General features: G+C 43.5%; 1 protein-coding gene across 4 annotated transcripts in view; it reads right to left on the reverse strand.

The window, feature by feature from the left end:
* Window positions 1-3373: 3373 nt before the first annotated feature.
* Window positions 3374-24674, reverse strand: part of LOC136437058 (probable ATP-dependent RNA helicase DDX17) — a 70418-nt gene continuing 49117 nt past the window's right edge. For 2 of the 4 annotated variants that reach the window (XM_066431507.1, XM_066431505.1), the window contains exons 5-13: window positions 16477-16542; window positions 15350-15491; window positions 13723-13883; window positions 13131-13303; window positions 7642-7752; window positions 7178-7239; window positions 6919-6978; window positions 4530-4772; window positions 3374-4233 (exon numbers count right to left, since the gene is read on the reverse strand). In XM_066431507.1, the coding sequence (XP_066287604.1) occupies window positions 3902-4233; window positions 4530-4772; window positions 6919-6978; window positions 7178-7239; window positions 7642-7752; window positions 13131-13303; window positions 13723-13883; window positions 15350-15491; window positions 16477-16542 (1350 nt within the window). In that variant the 3' untranslated portion in view covers window positions 3374-3901. Of the gene's footprint in view, window positions 4304-4529; window positions 4773-6918; window positions 6979-7177; window positions 7240-7641; window positions 7753-13130; window positions 13304-13722; window positions 13884-15112; window positions 15255-15349; window positions 15492-16476; window positions 16543-24674 lie in introns of all 4 variants that reach the window. The other 2 variants (XM_066431506.1, XM_066431508.1) reach the window with 2 other exon arrangements.

Here is a 24674-nt window from a genome sequence, read left to right on the forward strand (position 1 = left end):
GTACAAGCTGCGTATCCGATTTATTTGATCCACTTACACCGGGAAGGACCCCTACTCTTTTCAATAAGCGTGGTGGGTCTTTACTTGCTCGAGGTGTGGCTTTCCTCACACAGGGGACCTCCATTTAACGTCTTATCCGAGGGACGTCCCTGACCAAGGCTAGTTACTCATTTTCACCCGAGTGAAGTGAGAAAATTAAGTGCCTAGTGTCCTACTTTCATTACAGCCTAGTAGCGATTCAATATCTTATTCTTAGAAGTTAGTAGTAAGTTACAATTCATAAACTTCAATACAAACGATCACTGTTTTGTTAACATATGGGTTATTTGACTGGTAGGAAAATTAACGTTATCAGATTGGATTACTAAGTAATATTATCACATAGCTAGATGGCGTCGACCAATCAGAAGCCTCCATTGTCCATGTGTTATGGGGCCACAACACACCCGTGTTATAACACACCACTTATTCCATTTTGTAGAGGGGGTGTCTTTTTGATGAATCTTTTTCTTACCCTCGTTTAGAAAAATATATTTTCTCAAAATTCACAAAACAGAGTGAATAAAATGAACAAATTTCAATTTTAGTGAAATTTAAACGAGAGGACTAAAAACAAAGAGAGTAGAACCGTCCGCAGACGATAGTTGTGCAAATTTGTCGGGCATCATCACCCGTCTTCTTCTTCTTCTTCGGGAGTAGGTGGCCAACTTCAACGTGTTGAAGGTTCTGCCACACTTGGATGGGATGCTACAGTTTTACGTCGAGGAACTGACAGACGCCGACTTAGAGTCAGTTTTCGGGTCATGGAAGTTGGAGAAGACGCCCAGGAACATGATTCAGCAGTTGAGAGGCAAGGAAGCTGGCGAGTGTGACCAACAAGAAGCAGCGGGCCACACAGAGTCCCCTCCCCACTCATCACATTGTATTTCCCGAAGTAGCAAATCTTGGCAGACAAAGAAATCGCCCATGAAACCTCCTACTTTTCTACCCAAGAGGACCCCAGGCCGGTATGTTCACGTTTCTGGGGGGTTTTACCTGGCGAAAATTAAATTATTGCCGGCAAAGTGATGTCGCCATGTTCGAAACAAAGGCCCCCCTCCCCAGGGCGAACACGTAAAAATTATGTGTTGGCATCGGAAGAATTACGGTCAAAATCGCCCAAATTGTTACAGATTTGTACCTACAATGATCTCGGCTCGATATGTGTACGCTTCTGTGGGATTTCTTTTCCGGCTTGAACAATAATTATCCGGGGAAACTACAAGCAAAGGGGAGGTTTAAACATGCACGATTCTTACCACACCTACTAGTAGGCGTCTAACAACCCGTCAATTTATAACCGTGTGGACTCAAAGACAAGTCACCGCTTGATTACATTGGATTATATGAAGATCATATGGCAATATGTACAATGGATTGATTTTACATGTATAGTTCTCTTGGTAGTCCTTCGAGACGAAGATGACTGTCAGTGTGTTGCTCATCATTTACGGGGGATGTGCCCTCATGTGGCTTCTCAGTCCGAAGCTTGAGGCGCACAGCCGTCCACATGTATAGTATTGAATAAAAAATCTATGTATTATACAGAAATTTGTCTCTCTTATATGGGTCAGTTTAGATAGGCTATGTGATAATAACGTTAATGACCCGCCTGTTCCTCGGTGTATATGGTGTCATAACGCCTGGTCATGTGCTATAACCACCTCATAAAACCACCGAGTGAGCGATAACACATGACCAGGCGTTATGACACCATATACACCTCGGGGCGGGTCATTAACCCTTAATTGAAATTAGCAGAGCAAATTATTAACAAGAGTCTTAGGACCCAAAATCTCCATGAAACTTTGTTTTTTTTTAATAAACCAGTTCCCCCCATTCTATATCGCTCAATGGTATGACCCACACTGGCCGGGCAAGGGGAGAAGTGATAAACAGCTACTGACCTAGATAAGAGACCAACAGATGGTGCGACCTCAAAGCCCACAATAGAATAGATATTCCTCATTACTTATGCAAATTTAGTATGAATTTGCATAATTAGTACTTCAGTTTGTACATCTCTGTCCAACCTACCTGCATATCAAATGACATGAAAATCTGTCGCTCCTTTCTTCAGTTATTCTCCTTGCAAAATATTTACAAACACGCCATTGCAGTTCCAGTGACACATACCAGGGGGCCCAAAATCGACCTTGACCTTTCTCCTCCCAGCACCTACCCACATACCAAATATCATTTCAATCCATCCGCACGTTCTTCAGTTATGCTGATTCTAAGCGTCCGGTGACACATACATACACACACGGTGACACAAACATACACACACGCGCACACACACGCAAACACACTAACTTCGCATGATTTGCACTTCAGTGTGTACATCTCTGTCCAACCTACCTGCGTACCAAATAACATGAAAATCTGTTGTTCCTCTCTTCAGTTATACCCCTTGAGAACATTTTTTACAAATAGGCCATTGCAGTTCCAGGGACACAAACCAGGGGGCCCAAAATCGACCTTGACCATTCTCCTCCCAGCGCATACCCACATACCAAATATCATTACAATCCATCTACACGTTCTACAGTTATGCTGACTTTAAGCATCCGACCATACCCATGCAAACAATTTACCTCCTTACTTATGCAAATTCGGTCTCATTTGCATAATTTGCATTTAAGTGTGTACAACTTGGTCTAACCTACCTGTGTACCAAAGAACATGACGATCTGTCGATCCACTCTTCAGTTCTTCTACATTGAAGATTTTAACAAATACGCCATTGCAGTTCCAGTCACACATGCCAGGGGGCCCAAAATCGACCTTGACCTTCCTCCTCCTAACACCCACTCACATACCAAAAATCATTACAATCCATGTACAGGTTCTACAGTTATGGTGACTTTAAGCGTCCGGTGACACATACATACACACAAACACCAAACGCAAGCAAAACAGTATCTCCATGAAAAAGCCTTTTTTCATGGAGATAATCAATGTGTAAATTAATCTATTACGTTCCATCTGATTGTTGCCTGCCATTGTGTCAAGCCCCGGTTACACATAGCCGAACATGGCCTGTTCGTTAGTTACATTGTAGGTAGGCTGGTGTTCAGCGCGGTAGGGTGGTGTTCGAAATTTTCAAAACATTCGGCCTGGAATAGGTTGGCTGGTGGTTTGGAGTAAGTCAGTAGTGGTCAGGGTGTGTTTTGACTATCTAAAACAGGTCAGACTGCTCCCGACCTACCACCAACCTTGGTTGGCTGGTGGTCAGGAGCCATGTTCGGCGATGTGTAACCGGGGCTTCACCGTGACATCATTGTGATTGCTCGTATAAGGCTAGGGGAACCAATGGACACAATACACCAGATTCGAACTGTGCTGCATATTTATTACAGATCCTACTCAGTCGAAAACTTTTTTCTATACCACTAACTCACTTTGATTAAAGTATGGCATAAATACAAAAATGCCCTCATGATGCTAACGCCTCCCTTACTTTGTGCGATCTTGTCATCGAATGGTCCCATTATTTGGAGTCGTACGTACATACAAAATGTCAACAAAGATACTAGTAATGCAAAACTCCTTGTACATAACAGTAATGCTTTTCTTTAACATTTGTATTCTATGAAGCAAAAGAAACTTTTCAGTCCTTAACATTCTCTATAGTTGAAACAAAAAGAGATCATAACTTTTCTATCTAAAATTGATATGGGAAAAGTTGTTCCACATATTGTGTTGAAATACCAAACCCCATCACCCATATGTACATTTTACATATACAATACGACGAGAGTATCTCAACCGAGGGACGTCTCAACGTGTGTAGAAAATATCTTGACAAAAAACATGAGATTACTGGTCTAGTTTTACCCCATGCAGCTGCAGGTGGTTTCTACTGAAACTGATAACCAGTATAACCTGACGTGTTCTGTGCGGGCTGTACCACTTGACTCAGAAGGGAGGGGATCCCACCTCCGTTGCTCATGGCACCATTCATTATGGGCATCCCCCTGAATGGTTGAGACTGGTTCGACCCGGAGTTCTGGTTCATCCCCCCGCTGGCACCTCCCTGGGTGAAACCCCCAGACTTCAACCCCCCACCAGTACTGCTCCCCCCACCCTGCCCGTACCCCCCCGAGCGGCTATTCCCCCCTCGGTCCCGGAAGTCGCGACCGCCGCCACGGTCGTCACGGGAACCGCCGCCCGTTCTGTACCGGCGCCGATCTGCAATTAGAAAGATGGAAGCGTATTTTGAGAATTCCCAGGATTCTCTAATACCGCCACCGTCTCCGATCTGCAAGGGGAAATACGGAAGGGAGAGTAAGAAAATACGATCAGGGAGTGCGAAAACCCACATCACAGCCTTATGGCATAGCAGGTGGAGTCAAACTTTACAGTCACTGGTATCTTAATTCATTTTCGAAGGGATTAAAATATGGGATCACTTTCCTGTGGATGTAGAGCCTAAACTATATCATGTATCATGATTGTCTTTACTTTTTAGCTCATGCTATACTGACCTCCCCGGCCTCCGAAGCTGCCCCTGGCAGCGTCCACCATCTGGATGAGTTTGGGGTTGATCTGCTGGCGGGCCTCCTGCAGCACAGACACCAGCTCCTTGGCCTGCTTCATGTTGTTGGGGGTGAAGAATGTGTACGCCGTTCCCGTGCGCTCGCTGCGAGCCGTGCGCCCGATGCGGTGAACGTAGTCCTCCGCCGAGCCCGGGTAGTCAAAGTTTATGACAAACTTGACGTCCGTGATATCTGCAGGCGTTACGGTGTGGTTTGGAGGGCACACACGGCAACGTGTGGACAGAAGGAACCGACAGTCAATGCCTGTTTGCATCCGACTGAACACTATGCACCCTGGGTAGAGCTGCCTTCTTTTTATCTCAATACGTCATGCTTTACCTTACCTTTTCACCTAGGCTTTGGAAACTATAAGGCCAGACCAATTCTATCGGTTGGTTCTCGGAATTAAAAAAAAAACACATCTAAAAAAGCCAGAAGACCATGGCCAGGTTTATGCCTTGGTGTACTTAGTTTTATGGAGTAATACAGTCATATTCAAGTTTTTCTCCCTGCTCTCTGCTTTCATGACGTCCGCTTGCAATATTTTCACATCAAAAAATGTCAGAGAACCATAGAAATGAATCGGTGTGGTCCTACCTGCAACCTTAAGGTTTGTTTTGCTCTCTTAAGAATACCAGCTATTTGATTAAGGCCACTCTACCTCAGGTACGTCTGACCAACACTTACCTACAGCCTTTTCGTCCAACAGGTGCTGGAAAGGACAAAGGGTTAGCCACGGCCAACAGGAGACGTACGCGGCGGATGCACACTCCCAGATAGACTACAGCTGTCACCATGGACACCCAGGGTAAGGATGGACCACTTCCCGGTTGGTTGGGTAACTAAAGGGGCCCCCACTGGGCTAGCCTGGTGGACAGCCTACCCGGGAAAATGCACCATGCCGGACAGGACTCAAAAGGCACTTTGGTCTGTTCGGAGGAATCATACGGCCAGGGTTTGACATGTGGAGGTGGGCTCCTCTCTTCAGGCAGCGTATCGCTTTTTTTAGAGCCTCTTCGTGTCACTTTGAAAACCCCCAAAAGACAAGGGTCCGCCAGGCGACAGTCATGAGAAGCCAGTACAGTGCGACGGGAGCCACCTTCACTCTCAACTCACAACACCAAAGTGAGGACGTGTTCGGATTCACACCGACCGCCCTGATCTTACCGGGACAATATCGACTGTTATCGATTGATCGATTTCTGCAGGGCTCCGGTTTGCTGTTCCCATCTTGGCAGGAGGTCCCGACATGACTCCAGCACGAATGTGAGAGAGGGACGAGGTACGCCGAGCGAGCCGCGAACGTGGTCGGATTTAAAGTCTTTATGCTGCTGCCCCGGCTCTACCACTATCTGGGTGACAAACGCACGACCTCCCTTTTGGAACAACAACTTTCTATTCCACTCCAACCTCAACCTCAACATTCTATCATTTTTAAACCAAAGCAATATTTGAAGGGACCATTAACACAATGTCAATTTTGGCAGAAGAAGTTGACGCTTAATAAATTCCCTTCTTTTTCACAGATTTTGAAAATTAACCCTTTTTTGAGGGCACTCTTTTGAAGGAATTCCATTTTCAAGTTCAAGTCAGGAGCTTTGTGATATATCCCCTCCCTATGTTAATAGCAGCATTTCTGATTGCAACCGTACTGTAGCACTGTTATTGGACTTTTGTGGAAACGTTAAGGCTCGTCGCCCTCTCCTCTGGCCCAGGATGAAGTAGTCATGCCGGTTTGTCCTCCCGCGCATCTACAGAGATAGGGAACTCAAAAAACAAAGCCAAAACGTCAGTAAACGGTCCCCAGAATTTCTCTCTATTCAAGAGGATACAAATCATCCATGCCAACAACAGAACTTCAGACCACTTAGTGCCAACTGTTATGCTATGTGCATGTGTGTGTATTTAGTGGGAAGAGTTTGACAGACACTCTTCACCAGGGCTCGTGAAACAAAACGCAACCATAACTTATAAACTTACAGGACAATGAAGAAATGTTACTTTCTTGCATGAGAAATAGGTATCAATGTCCTTTTGCTTTGTTTCTGGTACCTTGGAAATACAGAAATACATCAGGTCTCAATACAGAAGACCAAAGATTAAGCATTTCTTTAAAATTTATTTTAGATCATGACTTTGTAGTTGCGTGTAACCTAATGATTTCCGAATCCGTAAGATTTTGAAGGATGTATACAAACCCTGGTCATACCCACAACATTCGCACAAAGACAGATTTTACCACATCTGATGTGCAATTTGAGGAAAGAGCTCCATGACAGATGAAGATGTGGAAGAAACAGAACGGGAGAATAGAGAAGGCCAACGGTTAAGTACAAACCTAGACCACGAGAAGCAACGTCAGTGGCCACCAGAATCGGTGCACTTCCGGTACGGAACTCTGGTGGATAGAACATAAGGAATTGTTATGTCATTGAAGGTTAAGACATCCAGGCAATAACATACACCAAAAAGCAGTTATTCAAGCAACTGGATATGATTGGACTATCTTTTAAATTGCAGACTCTACATGAACTGAATGTTCACAGTAACAAGAATATCCCTAACCAGATCTTTCAAAAATTGTTGTTTGAACTCACCATTGAGCACCCAGTCTCTCTCAGGCTGGGACTTGTCACCATGGATACACATGGCAGGCCACCTGCAAGCAAAACACTTGGTGTCAGTCACACAGCAAGACAACACGCTTTTAACACAGGTTTGCTATAAGTTCCGAGCACAGCTATGGCACAGGTCAATAAGGTAAAGGTAGTCCCATAGCATTCTTGAGTCCATAGGGGCAGTGGGTTGTTTATCCACTGTGTCTAGGGCACAGTATTGGAAAGTGGAGACCAACCCTCTCCTTCACCACCTTTTACCTCCCCCACCAAAGACAGTTACCCATTTTTACGCCTGGGTGGAGTGAGGAAATGTGTGTAAAGTGCCTTTCCCAAGGGCCCAACATTGGTGGCATGTCATGGGATTCGAACCCAAGATCTCTGGGTTTTGGGCCAAACACCTTAACCGCCGCAAATGCACAAGTTTTTTGTAAATCTCGACTCACCCGTCCCTGCGCATACGGCGAGTGAGGTCGTCCACGCGGCGTTTCGTCTCCACAAAGATGATGGTCTTGTTTTCCTTCTCTCCCATGATCTCTTCTAGGAGCCTGATCAACCTATAGCAACCGAAACAAACAACTAACTTGTCAACAAGCCTTCAGTATAAATAAAATGATAGTCTCATACTCATTTTTTGTTAAATCAAATTGCATAGCTGGTAAACCACAGCTAGGCATAAGATATGCCGCATAACACACTTGTTCTGTACAGTACTGTAAGTACAGGCTGCGTAAGACTGGACTGTAATATAAGGTTTGAACCACTCACACCGGGACCAGCGCTCGTGAGTGCGACTGGAATAGTCGCATATGCGACCAGTTTTTTGAGAATGCGACTAGATTTAAAATCACGGTCGCACGGTGCGCCAATCAAAAAATAAGACTGGCGCCAGGATAATGGCTGCAGAACTAAGCGGTAAGACGAAAGTATTTAGGTATTCCAACGCTACCGCGAATATCGTCGGTGAATTTTCTATCATGTTCCCACACCCGCGGTACAAAAACTATCCGTTCCTAGTGGCAAAGTTACCCATAGAAATAAAGGATATAAGTTTCTCTCTTTTGTGGTGTATTTGTTTCATTTGTAAAATGTTTCAAACGCCAGAAATGTCCCGAGGAAAGTGATATGTGATAATGGTTTTATTCGATTCAAACAATCAAACAGCGAAACACCACATGGCAGCCACAGGCTGAATTGCGTGGGTTTTCGTTACTATAGACAAAGTATTAAAATATCAAGATGACTTACATACAAATCACTGACATTTGACAGGTTAAAATAGCTTCAATGAAAGCCTATGTTACTTACACGGTATATAGAACATTTCAAATTTGACAAACAGGAGTATTGCATATAGACGAAAGTACGACATCAAAGAATGGGCTGGAATTAACAATATATCAGATGTTGTTCAACAACCGTATCATATATGGAATTGCACTTGAGTGATATCTCACAGTTCTACAGAACGCGTTGTTTAGTTTGTGAGATGACCTGGTCTTTCTGCCACTCACTTCTAATCTTACAGGGGGCAGGAAATGTCTGTACAGTTTGGATTGTTCGAGTGACTGGGCAAACTTCACGGTCAGTTCTTGGCGGCGTGTTTGGAGGGTTGGCAGGTCGAGCCGCTCACATGCTTCAGAGTAAGAAGTGAAGTCGGCACCGAGAATGATTCTCAATGCACGACGCTGCACTTTCTCGAGCTTATTACTGAGGCTGGCAGGGAGTCCAGACTGCCAAACAGGTGCAGCATACTCGACAACAGGTCGGATGTAGGTGATGTAAACAGTAACAAGGTCGTCAACAGGGAGATGGAAATGTTTGAGTTTGCACAAAAGGAATAGCCGTTTGCTGGCTTTGTGATATATAGAGTTGACATGAATGTCCCACTTCAGGTTTGATTGAAGATGGATACCCAGGATCCTCATTGACGAGACTTCCTAGAGGTTGACATTATTCACAGTGAGCGGGCGTGGAATGACTGGAATTTTACTGAAATGAATGTGCATGACTTTGCACTTTCCAGGGTGAAGCATCATGTGACTTTCCTTTGACCAGTTGTCTAAGTCAGACAGATCTTGTTGCAAGTGAGATGGACAAACAGGTGACTTCCGGACTTCCAGCATGTTTAAGTCATCTACAAACTTCCAGCGGGTTGAGACAGCCTGCTGCGCCGCACTGTTGATGTAGGAAGTAAATATCAAAGGTCCAAGCAACGTTCCCTGTGGCAGGCCACACGTGACCCGTACCATGTCAGACAGCGCCCCGTGGTACCGCACAGCCTGGTATCTGTTGGTAAGAAAACTAGCGACCCATCTAACCAACGAGGGCCGCAGGCCGATGTCAAGTAGACGACGGATGGCGACTGTGTGGCAGACTCTATCGAAAGCCTTACTGTACTCAGTGGATACTAAAGAGCAAAAGGCATTAGGTTTGTCACAAGCCTTGAATATAGAGTTTGTCATGTCTAAAAAGGCAGTGGGTTGTGGATCTACCCTTGATACCTCCAAATTGTTGGGGATCAATGTGAGGAAGGATGTCGGACATAGCCCACTGGCAGATGAAATGTTCTGCTACTTTGCTCAACAGTGAAGTTAACGAAATAGGGCGGAGGTCGTTAATGGACGGGGGCTTGGTCTTCGGGACAGGAACAACGGTGGCGTTTTTCCATTCGTCTGGCACAGTGCCTAGCTGGAGTGAAGAATTGAGTATATCTGCAAGTGGTACACTCAGTTCGTACGCGAACTCTCTGATCAGCTTACCTGGAATGCCATTAGGGCCAGCTGCCTTCCGAGTCTTGACTTTTTGCAGCTTCGCGTACACGTCCCAGGGACTCACGGTGGGCGGTGGAAGGGATGGCAAATAGGCAGGTAACGACGACAAGTCCAACGGTGGCAGGGAGGTGATCACTGATGCCAGTGATTTGTTTATTGCGTTAGCAGTGTTATATGTGTCACTGGGGTCCACTGGGGTGGTAAGTGAGCGCTCGACGGGCGCTCGCAGTTGCCGAGGGCGGCCATGATGTTTATGAAGAATAGACCGCAGCAGAATGAAACGCCCGTTTCCTGCGGTCATTTTTACATCTGTTCAAGCGATGATTTTTACGATAAAAAAATCGATGAATCAATTCAAGTGGAGTTTTATTCCAAAAAATATCAAATTTTCCTTTTGTCACCAGTATCATTTCAAAGCTCATTTTCTGCCCGTTGTTATGGTGGTACTTTCATTCTGCTGCGGTCTATAATGCACAGCAGCGAATCACAAAGCTTTCTCCATGCGGTTAGCCTGTCATTGGATGGCGGCGACGCGCAGTCCTGACGCGCGAAATTTGAACTGCGCGTTTCGAAGAAACCGATGATATTTGACTGGGTTGGCACAAACAGATCATTTTTGATACTATTGATACTATTGATATTTTGATACTATTAAGGATATTAAAGTATTTGGGATTATTTGTAGACAGAGGTTGAGGGTAAAAAGAAAAGAAATGCCTGTAAAAAATATTGAACTTGATGCCAGCAGTGACGTTTCAAATTATGGAATGTGACCTTATTTGTTTTGGTCAAGAACCCAATAGATAAGTTTTAGAGTTATCTATCATTCAAGGTTATGTGAATCATTACTTGCCTTGTTCCAAGTAAAAAATACCATTGTGTATTTTTCAACTTGTTTAACTTGAGGCACCGTGGCCCCCGGATAGGGGCCAGCCGGGGAACCTATGCCCAATTTTTTCGAAAATCCCAATATATCATTCAAGCTTATGTCATTTTTAATGTCATCGCAAATGGTCATGTGAATCATTGCTTGCCTTGTTCCAAGTTGAAAACACCATTGTGTATTTTCACTTGTTGAACTTGAGGCACCGTGGCCCCCGATAGGGGCCAGCTGGGAAACCTATGCCCAATTTTTCTAAAAATCCCTCGTACTATCATTTAGTATGTAGGGAGGTATTGAATGAATTGAATTTCGAATTGTTCTGCACCATCAATGTAGGCTTTTATCTTTTATGATCTATTCAAATACTTTATTCCCAGTTGTTAACATTGATTAATAGGAGTATTACTTGGTAGAGCCAAGACTTTTGCTTGTTCTTCCAACTTTTTGTAGTGGTGCTCCTAGATTTTTGCTGGTGCTCCTAACTTTTTTGAGCCCTGTGGATGGACCCCTACTCTTTTCGATGTGATGGTATGATAGATTTTTGGCGACGCCTCAGGGGTGAGCCTAATGGTATAGTATTGTGTGCAGTTTGCAAGAATTCTAGAAACTGCATAGGAATTTTTCCTCTACCAGGCTCCGCGGGATGGCTGGAAAAATAATAGAAATTGGCCGTAATAGAGTGAATAGTGTGCCAAGGAAGTTAGCTACGGAGAGAGGACAGTCTGCCATCCACGGAGCCTGTCGGGAGTCGCTATCTCGTTTGATGTCCACTAATCGCTATCTAATAGGTGCGAAGTAGCTAAGTAATCCTTTTATTGCTTTCCGACTCGCCCGTGACGGCCCAGAAAGTAGAGGACCAGTGAACATGTGGACAGGAAGTGTCAGAGATCACGAAAGTGCCCTACATCGTAGTTTAAGCGATATTTTTTGTCCTCTGACATGTCTGATGTAGTTATCTGTGACAGTTTTTGTACTGCGATGGTAGTCGATCGTACGCGTGAGCGCCGCGTGGGTATAAAGAACCTGGGAATGTTTGGCTACGAGTTTGCGGCAGGGCCCAGCCCGGCTCGGCCCGATGCCGTCGTGGAGATTTCTGTATTCGTCGGACTTCTGACGGGGGCATCGGCCGGTAAAACATTTTGTTTTCAGGCCACACCGTCCTACCTCAACTAGCCCGAACCGTTTGTTGCCACCATAAGCCTCTAAAATGCGCAGTTTGGCTGAATTCAACAAGGAAAAAATGTCTACCGTATTTCCCCGCTTGTTCGCTGCAGATTAACCGCACAGTAACGTAAATATCTTGTAAACAATAAACATATTACATTTCGTTGCAGAAAAAAATCGACTTTAGACCATTTGTTCAACAAATGAAAATGTTTCTATCATATTTTAGCGAGGAAATACCGAGAATGCAAGCATCTTGATACAGAATATAATTTTTGATGCGTTCTGCTGCCACCCGCGTGTGACCTTTGTCCCACACACAGCTGGCTTCCTACACACACGCCCGGCCGCGCCACACTGTGCGCTGAGCGATTTACGACCTAAATGATCTTCAGCGCTGAGTTAGTTCCTTTGTACAGATAATCGGGGGATTAATTTGATACCCTTTTTTCTCAGCGACTCTCGACAGGCTCTGTGGATAGCAGACTGTCCTCTCTCCGTAGCTAACTCCCTTGGCACACTATTCACTCTATTACGGCCAATTTCTACTATTTTTCTAGCCATCCCGCGGAGCCTGGTAGAGGCTAAGGAATTTGTCCACATTGGTATGTAGGTAATCTAGGCCCCCTGGGGTACTACACTGGCATGTTGTCAAAGTAGGTCATCCAGGCAGCTGGTGTCAAAGTCCAAATCAGGAGTATACATTCCAACCCTTTGGGGCAAAGTCCACGGCAGGAAGTTACATTTCAACCTGTTGCTAGTGTTGGAAAATCCTGACAGATAGACAGACAGACACACTCACATGAACACACATACCACAACAGAACAATACATGCTACCATAGACATCTTCTTTGGATATCCAGTATGAACAACATCAATTTACAGTGCCATAGACATATTAAATTAACACATCACCCACAACAACTACAACTGCCGCCATGGCAATGTCTGCTTTTCTATTGCCAATCTTGTTAAAACGTGCTAGAGGTGTGGCTGTCCTCAAACATGTGACCAATGACTTTACGTCTAATCCCAGGAGGACATCCCAAGCTGACAGTGTCATTTACCAACAAAGATGAACTTTTATGCTAATAATATATACAGATATATACTTTTGGTCCTTCTCATGTTCGTGCACCACATCGATGATCTGTAGGATGTTGTGGTTGGCGCAGAGCGAAAGCGCGCCGATGTTGACCTGGACGTACTCGTGGAGGAACTCCTCTGCCAGCTGTCGAACCTCCTTCGGCCAGGTGGCACTCCACATAAGGGTCTGTCTGTCAGGCTGGGGTGGGGAGAAAAATGATCTTACATTGATGCCACTTAGCTGAATATGAAGAAACTGCAGCCTAAAGTATAAAGACACTGTCAGGCTAGGGTGGGGTGAGAACGATGTTACATTGATGCCACCTAGCTGAATGTGAAAAAAACTGCAGCCTAAAGTATCAAGACACTGACAGGCTACGGTTGGGTGAGGTGAAGAACGATGCTACATTGACGCCACCTAGCTGAATGTGAAGAAACTGTAGCCCATGGCTCTCTCCAGAACCCATCCCTCTGTCCCAGGGCAAAAAATTTGCTTGACAAAAATTCCAACCTGTCCGTCCAAAAAAATCTGTGCTTACCATACCTGACCTGAATATTCTCCTTAGCTTAACTTAGACTTAACAATGAAAATTAACAAAGATCTATGAGATAACATACCCTGATCTGTTCGATGATCTTCCTGATCTGGGGTTCAAAGCCCATGTCCAGCATACGATCAGCCTCATCCAGAACCAGGTAGGTACAGCGCCGCAGGTTGGTCTTCCCTGCCTCCAGGAAGTCAATCAGTCGCCCGGGGGTCGCGATGCAGATCTCAACTCCTACATGGGTAAAAGAGAGAGAAGAATTGGAGTGAGTCCCAGCAGAGGTGGTTTGATGTCATGTGGGACCGGCATGGAGCCAAGTTCTCACCCAGACTTCTTCATTTCTTTTCTTTGTACATATATGTAACGAGCAATCTTCCAAAAACTATAATATAACTATAAGCTGGAATAAAATATTTTAGAAGCAGTGATTAGGAAAAACACCCTATTTTTTCTTAGTTTATGTGCAAGAGAATGAATCTCACAGTGTGACATGTGTGTGTGTGTGTGTTTGTGCATCTGTGTTTGTGTGAATCATGGTCTGCACTCACTCTGCAACCAGCCTCATCAGCTACATGTATTGTGTTGCTGTGGACAAAAAGTGGAGACTACAAATTCGCCATGGTCCCTGTAATAGAACTACAGCTGCACTAAAAAAACTTTCCATCACAAAATTCATGTAGATTTCACAAAGGCACTTTCTTGAAAAAGAAGGGCAACTGTACACACATTAGAGGAACACAGAGGCCACTTTAACATTTAGATACCAGGGTGCCCGACTGAGAAGGAAAACAATGAAATACCTCAGCACCCTCAGGCCTCGAAATTAACCATGTCCCGAGAACAGTAGAATTTGGGTTTGGGACAAGTCAACTTACGTTTCGGGACTATTTCGGGACAATCAGAAAATTCTAACGAGAATTTGTGAAACTGCAGTTTCAAATGTCTATAGAGGGCCGATATTGCCCGATAATATGATAGATTAAATCCAGCATCGTGCTTTATTTTTTCTTGGGGCGAAATTAAGTACTTCTTTGTTATTTTTGCCATATTAGAAATTTCACTAAATTAGAAAAAGGCATTGATTTCTTAAAAACTTGTATATTGTATGTTGGAATTCTTCACTGTTTTAACTTTGAGAGCTTTCGTGTTTACTACTGACTGTATATAATTTTGCATGTATCATATTTTGCATGCAAAATGTTTGCCAACATGCAATTTTGTATGTAACTGAAAAAAAAAATTGTAACACACATATGCCATGGCTTTAGTTCAGGTTTAGACTTGAGTATAGGTTCTAAGCTGAACATGAACCTCTGGAACTTAATCCAGACCCCCCACTAAGTTCACATCTTTGGCCCTGGTTGGGACACTTCAGGACACTTTCGGGACAGTTGAAATCCACTTTCGGGACAATTCAGGGACAATAGGGAAGAAAGCTAATTTCGAGGCCTGACCCTACTCACCCCTCTCAAGATCCCTTATTTGCGGTGCCTTCGGAGCGCCGCCAAATACGCAGGTGCTACGTAGGCGGGAAGACATGCCAAACTTGGCCGCGTTCGTCTGCACCTGCTGCGCTAGCTCGCGAGTCGGGGCCAACACCAGGCACTACAGAGTAAACACCAACAAAACAACAAGCCAAAGCAAGTCAGCGGGAGACAAGCTGCACACACAAACACACATGCATACACACGCATGCTTACCGCGTTCCAAGTCCCGGAGCTGTGGGCCCTTCGGCGCGCCGCCGTACACGCACGTGTTCTTGATGCGAGAGGATTGTCCAAACTGGACGGCCACCTCCTGGACTTGCTGGGCCAGCTCGCGTGTCGGGCAGAGCACAACACACTGTGCGACACAGACATCAGCACAACCGTGACATATGGGTGCAGCACAACAAAAACTCTGCTCCCCCTAGTGAGTTTTTTTTTAACGAACTCGCTCAGTGCAAGGCCGTAGGGGGCCACTCATCAAAGCACTGGACTAATTCTTACTGTAGCAGCATCTCTTTGCCCTAGGCCAGAAACATCAATGCTCGAGACAAGCATGACTTCACTGACCCATTAGGAGAAGCAGGGATTACGAAGGCTGCTTGGGAAATTCCCTACCCCATTAAGGCCGGAATGTTTTGGTCCACTCACACTGGGGTATGCCCCTACTCCTTTTCGAAAGATGTGGTGGGTTCTTTTACGTGCGAGGTGTGTGACTCACCTCAAACACGGGACCTCCATTTAACGTCCTATCCGAGGGACGTCCCTAACCTAGATGAGCTAGGTACTCATTTACACCTGAGTGAAGTGAGGAAAGTGCCTTTCCCAAGGGCACAATGTCGGGGCGCAAGTTCGGACATGTCTCTGGGTACAACATGGGTTTAGATCCCGGGTCCCATTGTTTGACAGCCGTGCGCTTTACCACTTGCATCACACGACGCCACACAAGTTTGCACTCGTGATGCAGTACTGCCTGGAATGCTAGCAGGTAAATCTAAATTTGCATTGTAATCATGACATTCTATATATGCAAATTTACATTTAGTTTCAACCAACCAGCTTGGAGGCTGTGATGTCACATGAAATCACCCTTATTGTCTGTTAGTGATATATATATATATATATATATAGTACATTGAGAACTTTAATTACATGCCAATTTTGTGAAAGTCTCTCCCGATCAGGAATACTGAGCCTACATTTCAGACACATTTATTATCTTCAAATGCAACCCTTGGATAACAAAGGACAGGTCAAGCTTGTAAAACGAATACATAAGGACTAGTCTATCTTGGCTACTTTAGAAGGGGGTGTAACAATAAAAGGTGGATATAAGTACTCACAATGGGCCCGTCCCCACGCTCCAGGAATGACTGGTGGTTAATGTGCACAATAGCAGGCAGCATGTACTGTGGGAGAATGTTGAACATTAGGATTCTTGTTACAGTACTACTCTCATCTCTCGAATAAATGTACCGGTAAGTTTATTTTTTCAGCCTCAAAATCCACCCAGTACGTTCTTATTTTGGACGGTACGTTAATTTTTTGGAAAATTGGGGCTTTGCTAACCAACTAAAGTGAAAGTTAAGGTTTTTCTGCCCATATTTCCCGTATTTTTTATCGTAATTCGCTATTTTTTGGCCTAGCGGCGTTGATTTGCCCGCCGCTATGACGGCCGTTGTGAAATCCTGGTGGTACTCGTAACAAACATATCTGTCGATTTTGATATGATGCTTCAAATCAAACGTTATTATTAGGGGGTAAATAAGATGCCACACTGACAAAGTGACATTTCAAAGTACAACTTGCATATAAACAACTTTGACTGTCTTTGTTTACATCTTAAACCAAAGCACGCTGGTCAGAAAACATATATGCCAGTGGTGCACATGTGGCTACGCTATCGGCATCGCGGCGGAAAAATAATTCGTTCACAAAAGAACTGTTTGACGTAAACAGAACAAGTATAACTTTGCTTCCCTTGTGATCTAAGTTTTGAGGCCTAAAAATATATAAAACGGCAGACATTTGTCGGTAAACAACAGCTCAAACTCCAGCTCGAAACATGGCCGCCATCGTCTTATCTGTCAGGTGTGTTGACAGTAAAACTAGCAGCATATTGCATAGCACTGATTTCGATCAATGAAATGATACCGTAAACACGTGGAAAATATCATATTTCAGGGCGACGATAGATACAGAAGGCTGTTTATATTTTCAGAGGGTTCATTTCCAAAAATGGCTGTAAGATTTTCCCAATTAAGCGTTTTCTAGTGTCAACATGTAATCGGTAACTAGTATGTGCGGCCTGAGACGTCGAGCTACTTTTACAGTGAGCTCTGTTCAGTATTGTGGGTCCTAGCGTGGGAACTTGAAATCAGAGCGTCTGACAAAAACCTTGACGCTATAAGGCGAAAGTTTATAGACATAACCCTACTTTTATTTTTTTTTGGTTTTAATATTTCTTTTGATTGGGGTAGTGTCTTAACCCTAGTAGCGCAGCACCCGACAATTGTCGGGTTCCACATACATGTTCTGTACGCGAGCTCCGACAATTGTCGGTTTCAGGGTAATCCCCGAATGAACACATAAGACTGTGTGCGAACCCGGAAGTAACCATCTGATACTTGAAACTGCCAAACACGGGTCAAGGGTCAATATTGAAGTTACGTAATCCGTCCAGAGTTCTTTGCGCACTTAATTATGCTAATGAGCAACACGTTGGACCGAGATTGCAGACAACATTTTCTTCTTTTCATTTTCTTTGTTTTTATGGCTAAATTCGTTTAAACGCTAAATTATCGAAGTTTGCTCGGTCACAAGTGCATAAAGGGTCCTTCTTCACCGATTCTGTGGCAGAACATCCTACCCTGGGCGGGAATTTTTGGAAGAAATGCTTCAAAACATCAGGGAGCTGAACGCCACCTGGACGTGTTACAGGCATAGCTGTTATGAACTTTTATTTCACTTAACTACTATGGTACTGATAATTCAATGGCAGTGGTAGAAATACTTTTTTTCAGTGTTCTGCAATATTGCAGAATGTCAAAATTTTTTTCTGCCATTTGAAAATATTTTCTGCAAATACACATGCCTCCATACTACAACCTTCTCAACTTAATAATGACTACTAACTTACATTATATCTAGAGCTTTGCAACATTGCTGTAATTCTTTATTCTCTCACTCCATCTTTGATTATCAGTAGCAAAGTTTATAAGAGGAATAACATGCATGTGTGTGAAAAATATTCAAATTAATAGCGAAAATTGTTACAGCAAAAGTATATTTATTCAATATCAATCAAATCAAATATTCGTTTGATTATTTCAGTATATGTATCAAAATTAAAAACAAATTCAACAGTTTGCCTGATAAGGAGGACAAGGGAATTATATCCTTGCGAGAAATACGTGTTGTGATGCGTATTATGATTAATAAATAAGATCGCACGACTTGTTTGTGACACAGCCACAGCCCACAGAAAACATGACAAAAAAAAATTCAAAATCAAACGCCTTTACGCAAACCTTGGCCTCTGTGTAGTTTTTTGTATAAATCTGAAACATTGCTATCGGATTCAAACATCGGACTCCCACTTCGGACATTCGGGGAGACTCCAGAGACGGCCCGGCGATGTTAGTTTTTCACGTGGGTGCCCCCCTCCCCACTGTTTTGGCACAGGAGAAAATGTTCCGCCTTTTCCACAGAAGGCGGTGCTCATTATATCTATCCGAGTAGTTCTCAACTTCATCGCTGCCATCTGGGCTTCAAGGACCACGGGCTAATGTAGTGGCCACCGTTTCGTTCCTTCTGTCATCGCGCCCATGCCCCGAGTTCGAGCTGTGAAGAAATCGCAGCTTGTGACATACTAATGTTTACGCTAGAAACATCCGGGAATTGTTTTCCCGACTTTTGCCGACCCCGAGATCGTGACTGCGGAGATTAGCGAGGGTTGACGGAGATGCACGAATTTGACATTTTCTCACATGATTCGTCCCCTAAGTTATCACGGAAAGTGTCGAAACCCCCCGAAAAAAACTGACCTCAAGTAGCACCAGGCAGTCGGAACGCACCGAAACGCCGCCATCTCGCGCGGCGCTGTGGGCTTCAGTTTATTTACAGCGCCGCTAATTTGCTTAGTACTAGTAAGTCTATATAATATCCTGAATTGAGAGCCATTGAATCCGGGGTCTGATTTTTTTCTTCTTCTGCAAAATTGCAGATTTTTCTTCTGCAATCTTCAAAATCTTTATGCAATTTGCAGATTGCAGACGGGTATTTCGAATGCTGAATGGTATTTCACCAAATTGCATGTTTTATTGCTTTTTATGTACATAATTACATTGATAGCTTTGATTATGACTAATTGTACATTTTTAAACAATGTAGAAGTTGTAAGTTTTGTGTTGTCATGGAAGTAGCTTGTGTCCAATTTCTTTTGAAGTCATAGAGGTATACAATACTATAATTGTAGCAACAGATAAAACATTCTTTTGAACAGTTTGTTCAGCACCAAGGATAATGTCCAATCATTAACTCACCTGTAGCAGTACCTGCCTGATTTTATTCCTCACATGGGCAAGGCTAATGTTGTCAGCAGTCTTCAGATAGTTTGTCGTCAATAAATACACACTTTTAATGTAGACTATGAAAGTATAATACAATGGTTTAATGAAAAAAGTATGTTCTATTGTTTTATTGCTGCTATTAACCCTTATCACAGACAGAATTGAGCGCAATATTGGTAGCTTTCTAATGATATATACCTTTATGGGGTTACTGTAAAGCAAAGTAACTAAAAATAAGCAATATCAAATTACATGTAGTACCCCTTGTTTAAAAGGTGTCTGGGAACCCCAGCAGTGGGGGCGTGTTTTGGTATAGAACTCCAGCAGGACAAGGGTTACGAAAACATTATTGGGTAGCTATCTGATGATTTTGATTATATGTCAATTAAGGGTTACGAGAATATTCGTCAAACAATGACTTAAGAAGGTAGAGAAACGTACCTCCAAATTTTCGATGTCAACTGTACATCTTGATCACGGAACTGACCTAGTCTCGCGAGAACACGAGACTAGGACGAGACTTGTGAAGATCGTCCCGCCTCCTCCGCCTCCTTGCGGAGTAGGGATAAGTAGGACTTAGGCAGCTCCCAACCTCCGGTACGGTTCATCCCAGCACATTCCAACTGGATGTGGACTGCCTCTTTAATCTTCCTGTGGGAATTACGCGACTCTACTGTCTATGATCTCTATGATGTCCGGGATTGGGCCGTTAGTGACTCTGTGTTTTGTTTTTAGTTCATGCTGGCTGAGTGCGGATATTCCATCACTACGGTCTACGGACTTTTGATGTTCCTCAGTCCGTTCACCTAGGGACCTCTCTGTTTCCCCCACATACACCTCACCACACTGTTCACACGATATTTTGTAGATGACGCCACACCTCTCACTGGAAACAAGCGGGTCTTTCGGTCTGACAAGGGCATTACGTAGCGTGTATCCAGGTTTGGAAAACAGGCTTACGTTGTGTTTTGCGTACGCACGTTTCAGTCTCTCAGAGACCTCTTTAATGTAGGGGAGTACAGCGAAACTCGCAGCGCGTCGCTCCTTGTTTTGGGGGTTGTGGTCCTTGGTCACCTTTTTCCTAGCGATGTTGTCCCCCTCTTTAAGCGCCCATTCTGGGTAGCCACAGTGCCGGAGGGCTTCTCTAACTTTATCCTTCTCTACTGCTCTCAGGGTGGGGTCTTCGATGAGTGTGTCCGCCCTGTGCATAAGTGTTCTCACTATGCCCAGTTTTTGATGTACTGGGTAGTTTGAGGACCACTGTAAATACTGGTCAGTGTGAGTCTCTTTACCGGTACACGTCTGTAGTGATGGAGGTGTCGGGGTTCCGAATCATCATGACGTCCAACATAGGGAGGCGACCGTCCTTTTCCTTCTCAATCGTAAACTTAATGCTGTTATGTTGCTTGTTGATATGTTCAAAGAGTTCTTGTTCATGTTCGCGCTGGTTCACTACTTTGGTGTCGTCTACATATCTACCCCTAGTGTTCTCGCGAGACTAGGTCAGTTCTGTGATCAAGATGTACAGTTGACATCAAAAATTTGGAGGTACGTTTCTCTACCTTCTTAAGTCATTGTTTGACAAATATTCTCGTAACTGTGACTGATGAACCTCTTCAATGTCAATTAAGATATATGCATGTACCACAATTTTTTTTGATCACTTCAATTCACTTGCTTCAAGTTCGAAGTAGAAAATGCATGACGTACATGTACATTTTCACTTGTTGAATTTGAAAGCACTGCTGGCCCCCTGTTAGGGGTCCCCCGAAAGTGCGAAATGGAACAAAATGGAACGAAATGGAACGAACTAAAACAACATATGTTACGTTATGAAATGAAATGAAATACCAGTAGATAGCGACATATAAGGAGTAGACCGGAACAGGAAGCATTTTAAATACAGAAGTGAGTGGTAAATACATAATATAACGTGTTTTACGCCAAAAATAATTACTCAAGCAACTGGATAAGATTTTGAAACAGTCAGACATTTCAGACAGTATCCACTGTCTTTCGTCAGTGACTAACGATAGGACTGAGAACACAAGGTTTTATACCAAAACTCTGAATAGATATGTTAATGAGGTAAAGACAATTTAGGATGTCTTGAAGTAGTCTTTAAAAAGAAGATTAATTCAAGACATAGTTTATGCCAATAGTTCAATTAGCTACTGTTGTTCTAGTACAGTAACTAAATGTTGCTTGTCCGGGGGTGGGGGGTGGTGGGCAGTGCATTATCCCAGGTGCCTGAAAGTTGAACGCGTAGACCCCCTTTCCTGTTGAGGGCGGGGTTGTTTATCCACTCATATATTGCTTCTATAATTCCCTGTTCGAACCAGCGTTCTTCACGATCTAGGATGTCCGTGGATTCGAGATTGAATGAGTGTCCCTGTTTGTGTTTTAGAAGGTGGTAAATGGCAGAGGAGTAGCGGTTAGCGCTCTTTCTGCAATGTTCCTTGTACCTTTCTTTTAGTGGTCGACTTGTCTCCCCAATGTACATGTTATTGCAGTTCGTTTCCTCACATTTCAGTTTGTAGATGACATTGGCTTTGATGCCTTTTTCAGGCCTGTCTTTTGGATGGACTAGTTTATGCTTGACAGTTGAGTGAGGTTTGAAGTTAGTGGCAATGTTGAAGTTTTGGAAGATACGTCTGAGTTTTTCCGATACTCCTTGGACGTAGGGAATGGTAATGTTGACCTTGTTTCTGTTGGTCAATGGTCTGCACTTGAGTGTTTTCTTAGACTGGTCAGAAGGTTTGAGGGCCTTGTTGAAGGTCCAATTTTGGTAGCCACACTTGGCTAAAGCCACACGGAGATGTCTGTGTCCGTATGTTTTTGCTTCGTCTGAGCGGTCCCCCGAAAGTGCGAAATGGAACGAAATGGAACGAAATGGAACGAAATGGAAAAAAATATACAGTCAAACCTGGCCATAGTGGTCAATTTTTTGTTGGCCCCTTGGACTTTCCTCATTGATATAAGCATTAAGGATAGGTCTATAGCGGTCACCTGTCCAATGTGGTCGCGGCCAGGCAATTTTGAGTCCGGCCGCAACGCCAACTACCGATTACGGTCACGGCGCGGCGCGTGGTCGGCGTACCTTTGTTTACAACAGCGGCCGTAACTCCGAGCCCACGCCTGGTTCACAATCTTTTTATTTTTTTATTAATTTTTTTATTTCCGCGCTGCAGCTGAGCCAAGTGTGGACTCAACTAGGACTCTTTAAGTGTTTGAATGAAGAAAAAAAAGAATTTCGTAGTTTAACTTTAACTATTTCTAGAATGGTGTCTTTGCATTTTTATATGCCTTGGCTGTTTACACTCCTCCGTTCCGCGGTACATCGCCATTTCTGAGCAGTCGGACTTGGCGAAATAACGGCCGCAGCTTTTTAATATAAGACTCGTTCGTGTATCTGGTGTGTTAAGTTCTTGAAAATATAATTATCCGGGCTGAATTGACGTTTTCCGCGGGTAAATAAAAGATCTAAATTAAATTTCCGCATTGTTCCAAGATGGTGTCGCAGCATGCAAACAAAGGTCATTAGAGTTCAGCGGACGATACCACTGTTATTTAGGTTAAATACGGTGAATATATTTTGTAATACCAAATCGCTGAGAGTAATTTCATTATCAAAACCTTCAAAACGAATTGATACAGATATGCAATGATGTAAAATCCAAATTATACTAAATTTATGAGAGAAATAAGCATAACGGATCCACTTTTTAATGAGTACCACCATACTATTAATAATGGTAGAAGCCAAACCCTAACTGTAACCAAATGAAACTCGCCACCATGTTTTGACTGAAAACCGGCCGAAAACTAACAATAAGTGGCAACTAAGGAACAAAACAACATATATTTCCTTTCAAATGTAACATTATGAAATGATATACCGGTTGATAGCGAAATATACGGAACGTCGTAGCATTCACAGTAGACGGGAACAGGGAGCAGTTTAAATACAGAAGCGAGTGGTACAGGTATATCATTTCATAATGTTACATATGTTATCTTGTTCCATTTCGTTCCATTTCGTTCCATTTCGTACTTTCGAGGGACCCCGTCTGAGGTAATGACATTGTCTGCTCGATGGAAGACCACCAACTTCTGTATAATCTGGTCCTAACTTGGATACTCAGTTCCGTTTGCTTGTTTTCCCCGCTATTTGCAGCAGTTCATTTGCAGATCGTTGGTACACAAGGAAGAGCGGCGGATCTCTTTGCACGCGGCGCTTCCATTTTCAAGGAAGAATCTAGTCACACAAACGCGACAAAAATGTTGTATTTAATATCATCACATAGATTCAAGAAATAAAACACGTAATATTATGTATTTACCACTCACTTCTGTATTTAAAATGCTTCCTGTTCAGGTCTACTCCTTATATTTCGCTATCTAGTGGTATTTCACATCATAATGTTACATATGTTGTTTTAGTTCATTCCATTTTGTTCCATTTTGTTCCATTTCGCACTTTCGGGGGACCGCCTGTTAGGGGACATGTCAGAGAACCTGTGCCCAATTTTTCAACAATTTTTTTCTTCAACATTACTATTTCTTTCGAAGTGGCAAGGGAGATTATAATTTGAACAAGATATGTAACAGTTATTCTGCTCAATATTTATATACTTAACTGGTATGGTATATATGTTTATTCTGGGGGTTAGGTTTCTTACGACTTGAAGATTTGTCCGGGGGGGGGGTATGTTTATTTGGGAGATGAGAGTAAGTACCAAAACATCAACCTAAGAAATCTATACTATAAGATGATTAAAGAAGTAAGTCAACATGTCACAGAGATATCAAGAAGACCCTTCAAGTTTCCTTGCAACTGTTTTTGTCTTCTCAGAACTGGCCCTACATTCCTAGAGAATCTTTTCTACCATTTCTGCACTAGGTTATTTTACCAGGTCAAAAATTTGGCATCCTTCAGTTCAAGCTTACAGATAAAACTGGACCAAAAT

The sequence above is a fragment of the Branchiostoma lanceolatum genome, chromosome 6 (genome assembly GCF_035083965.1).
Source record: "Branchiostoma lanceolatum isolate klBraLanc5 chromosome 6, klBraLanc5.hap2, whole genome shotgun sequence".
Lineage (NCBI taxonomy): Eukaryota > Metazoa > Chordata > Leptocardii > Amphioxiformes > Branchiostomatidae > Branchiostoma > Branchiostoma lanceolatum.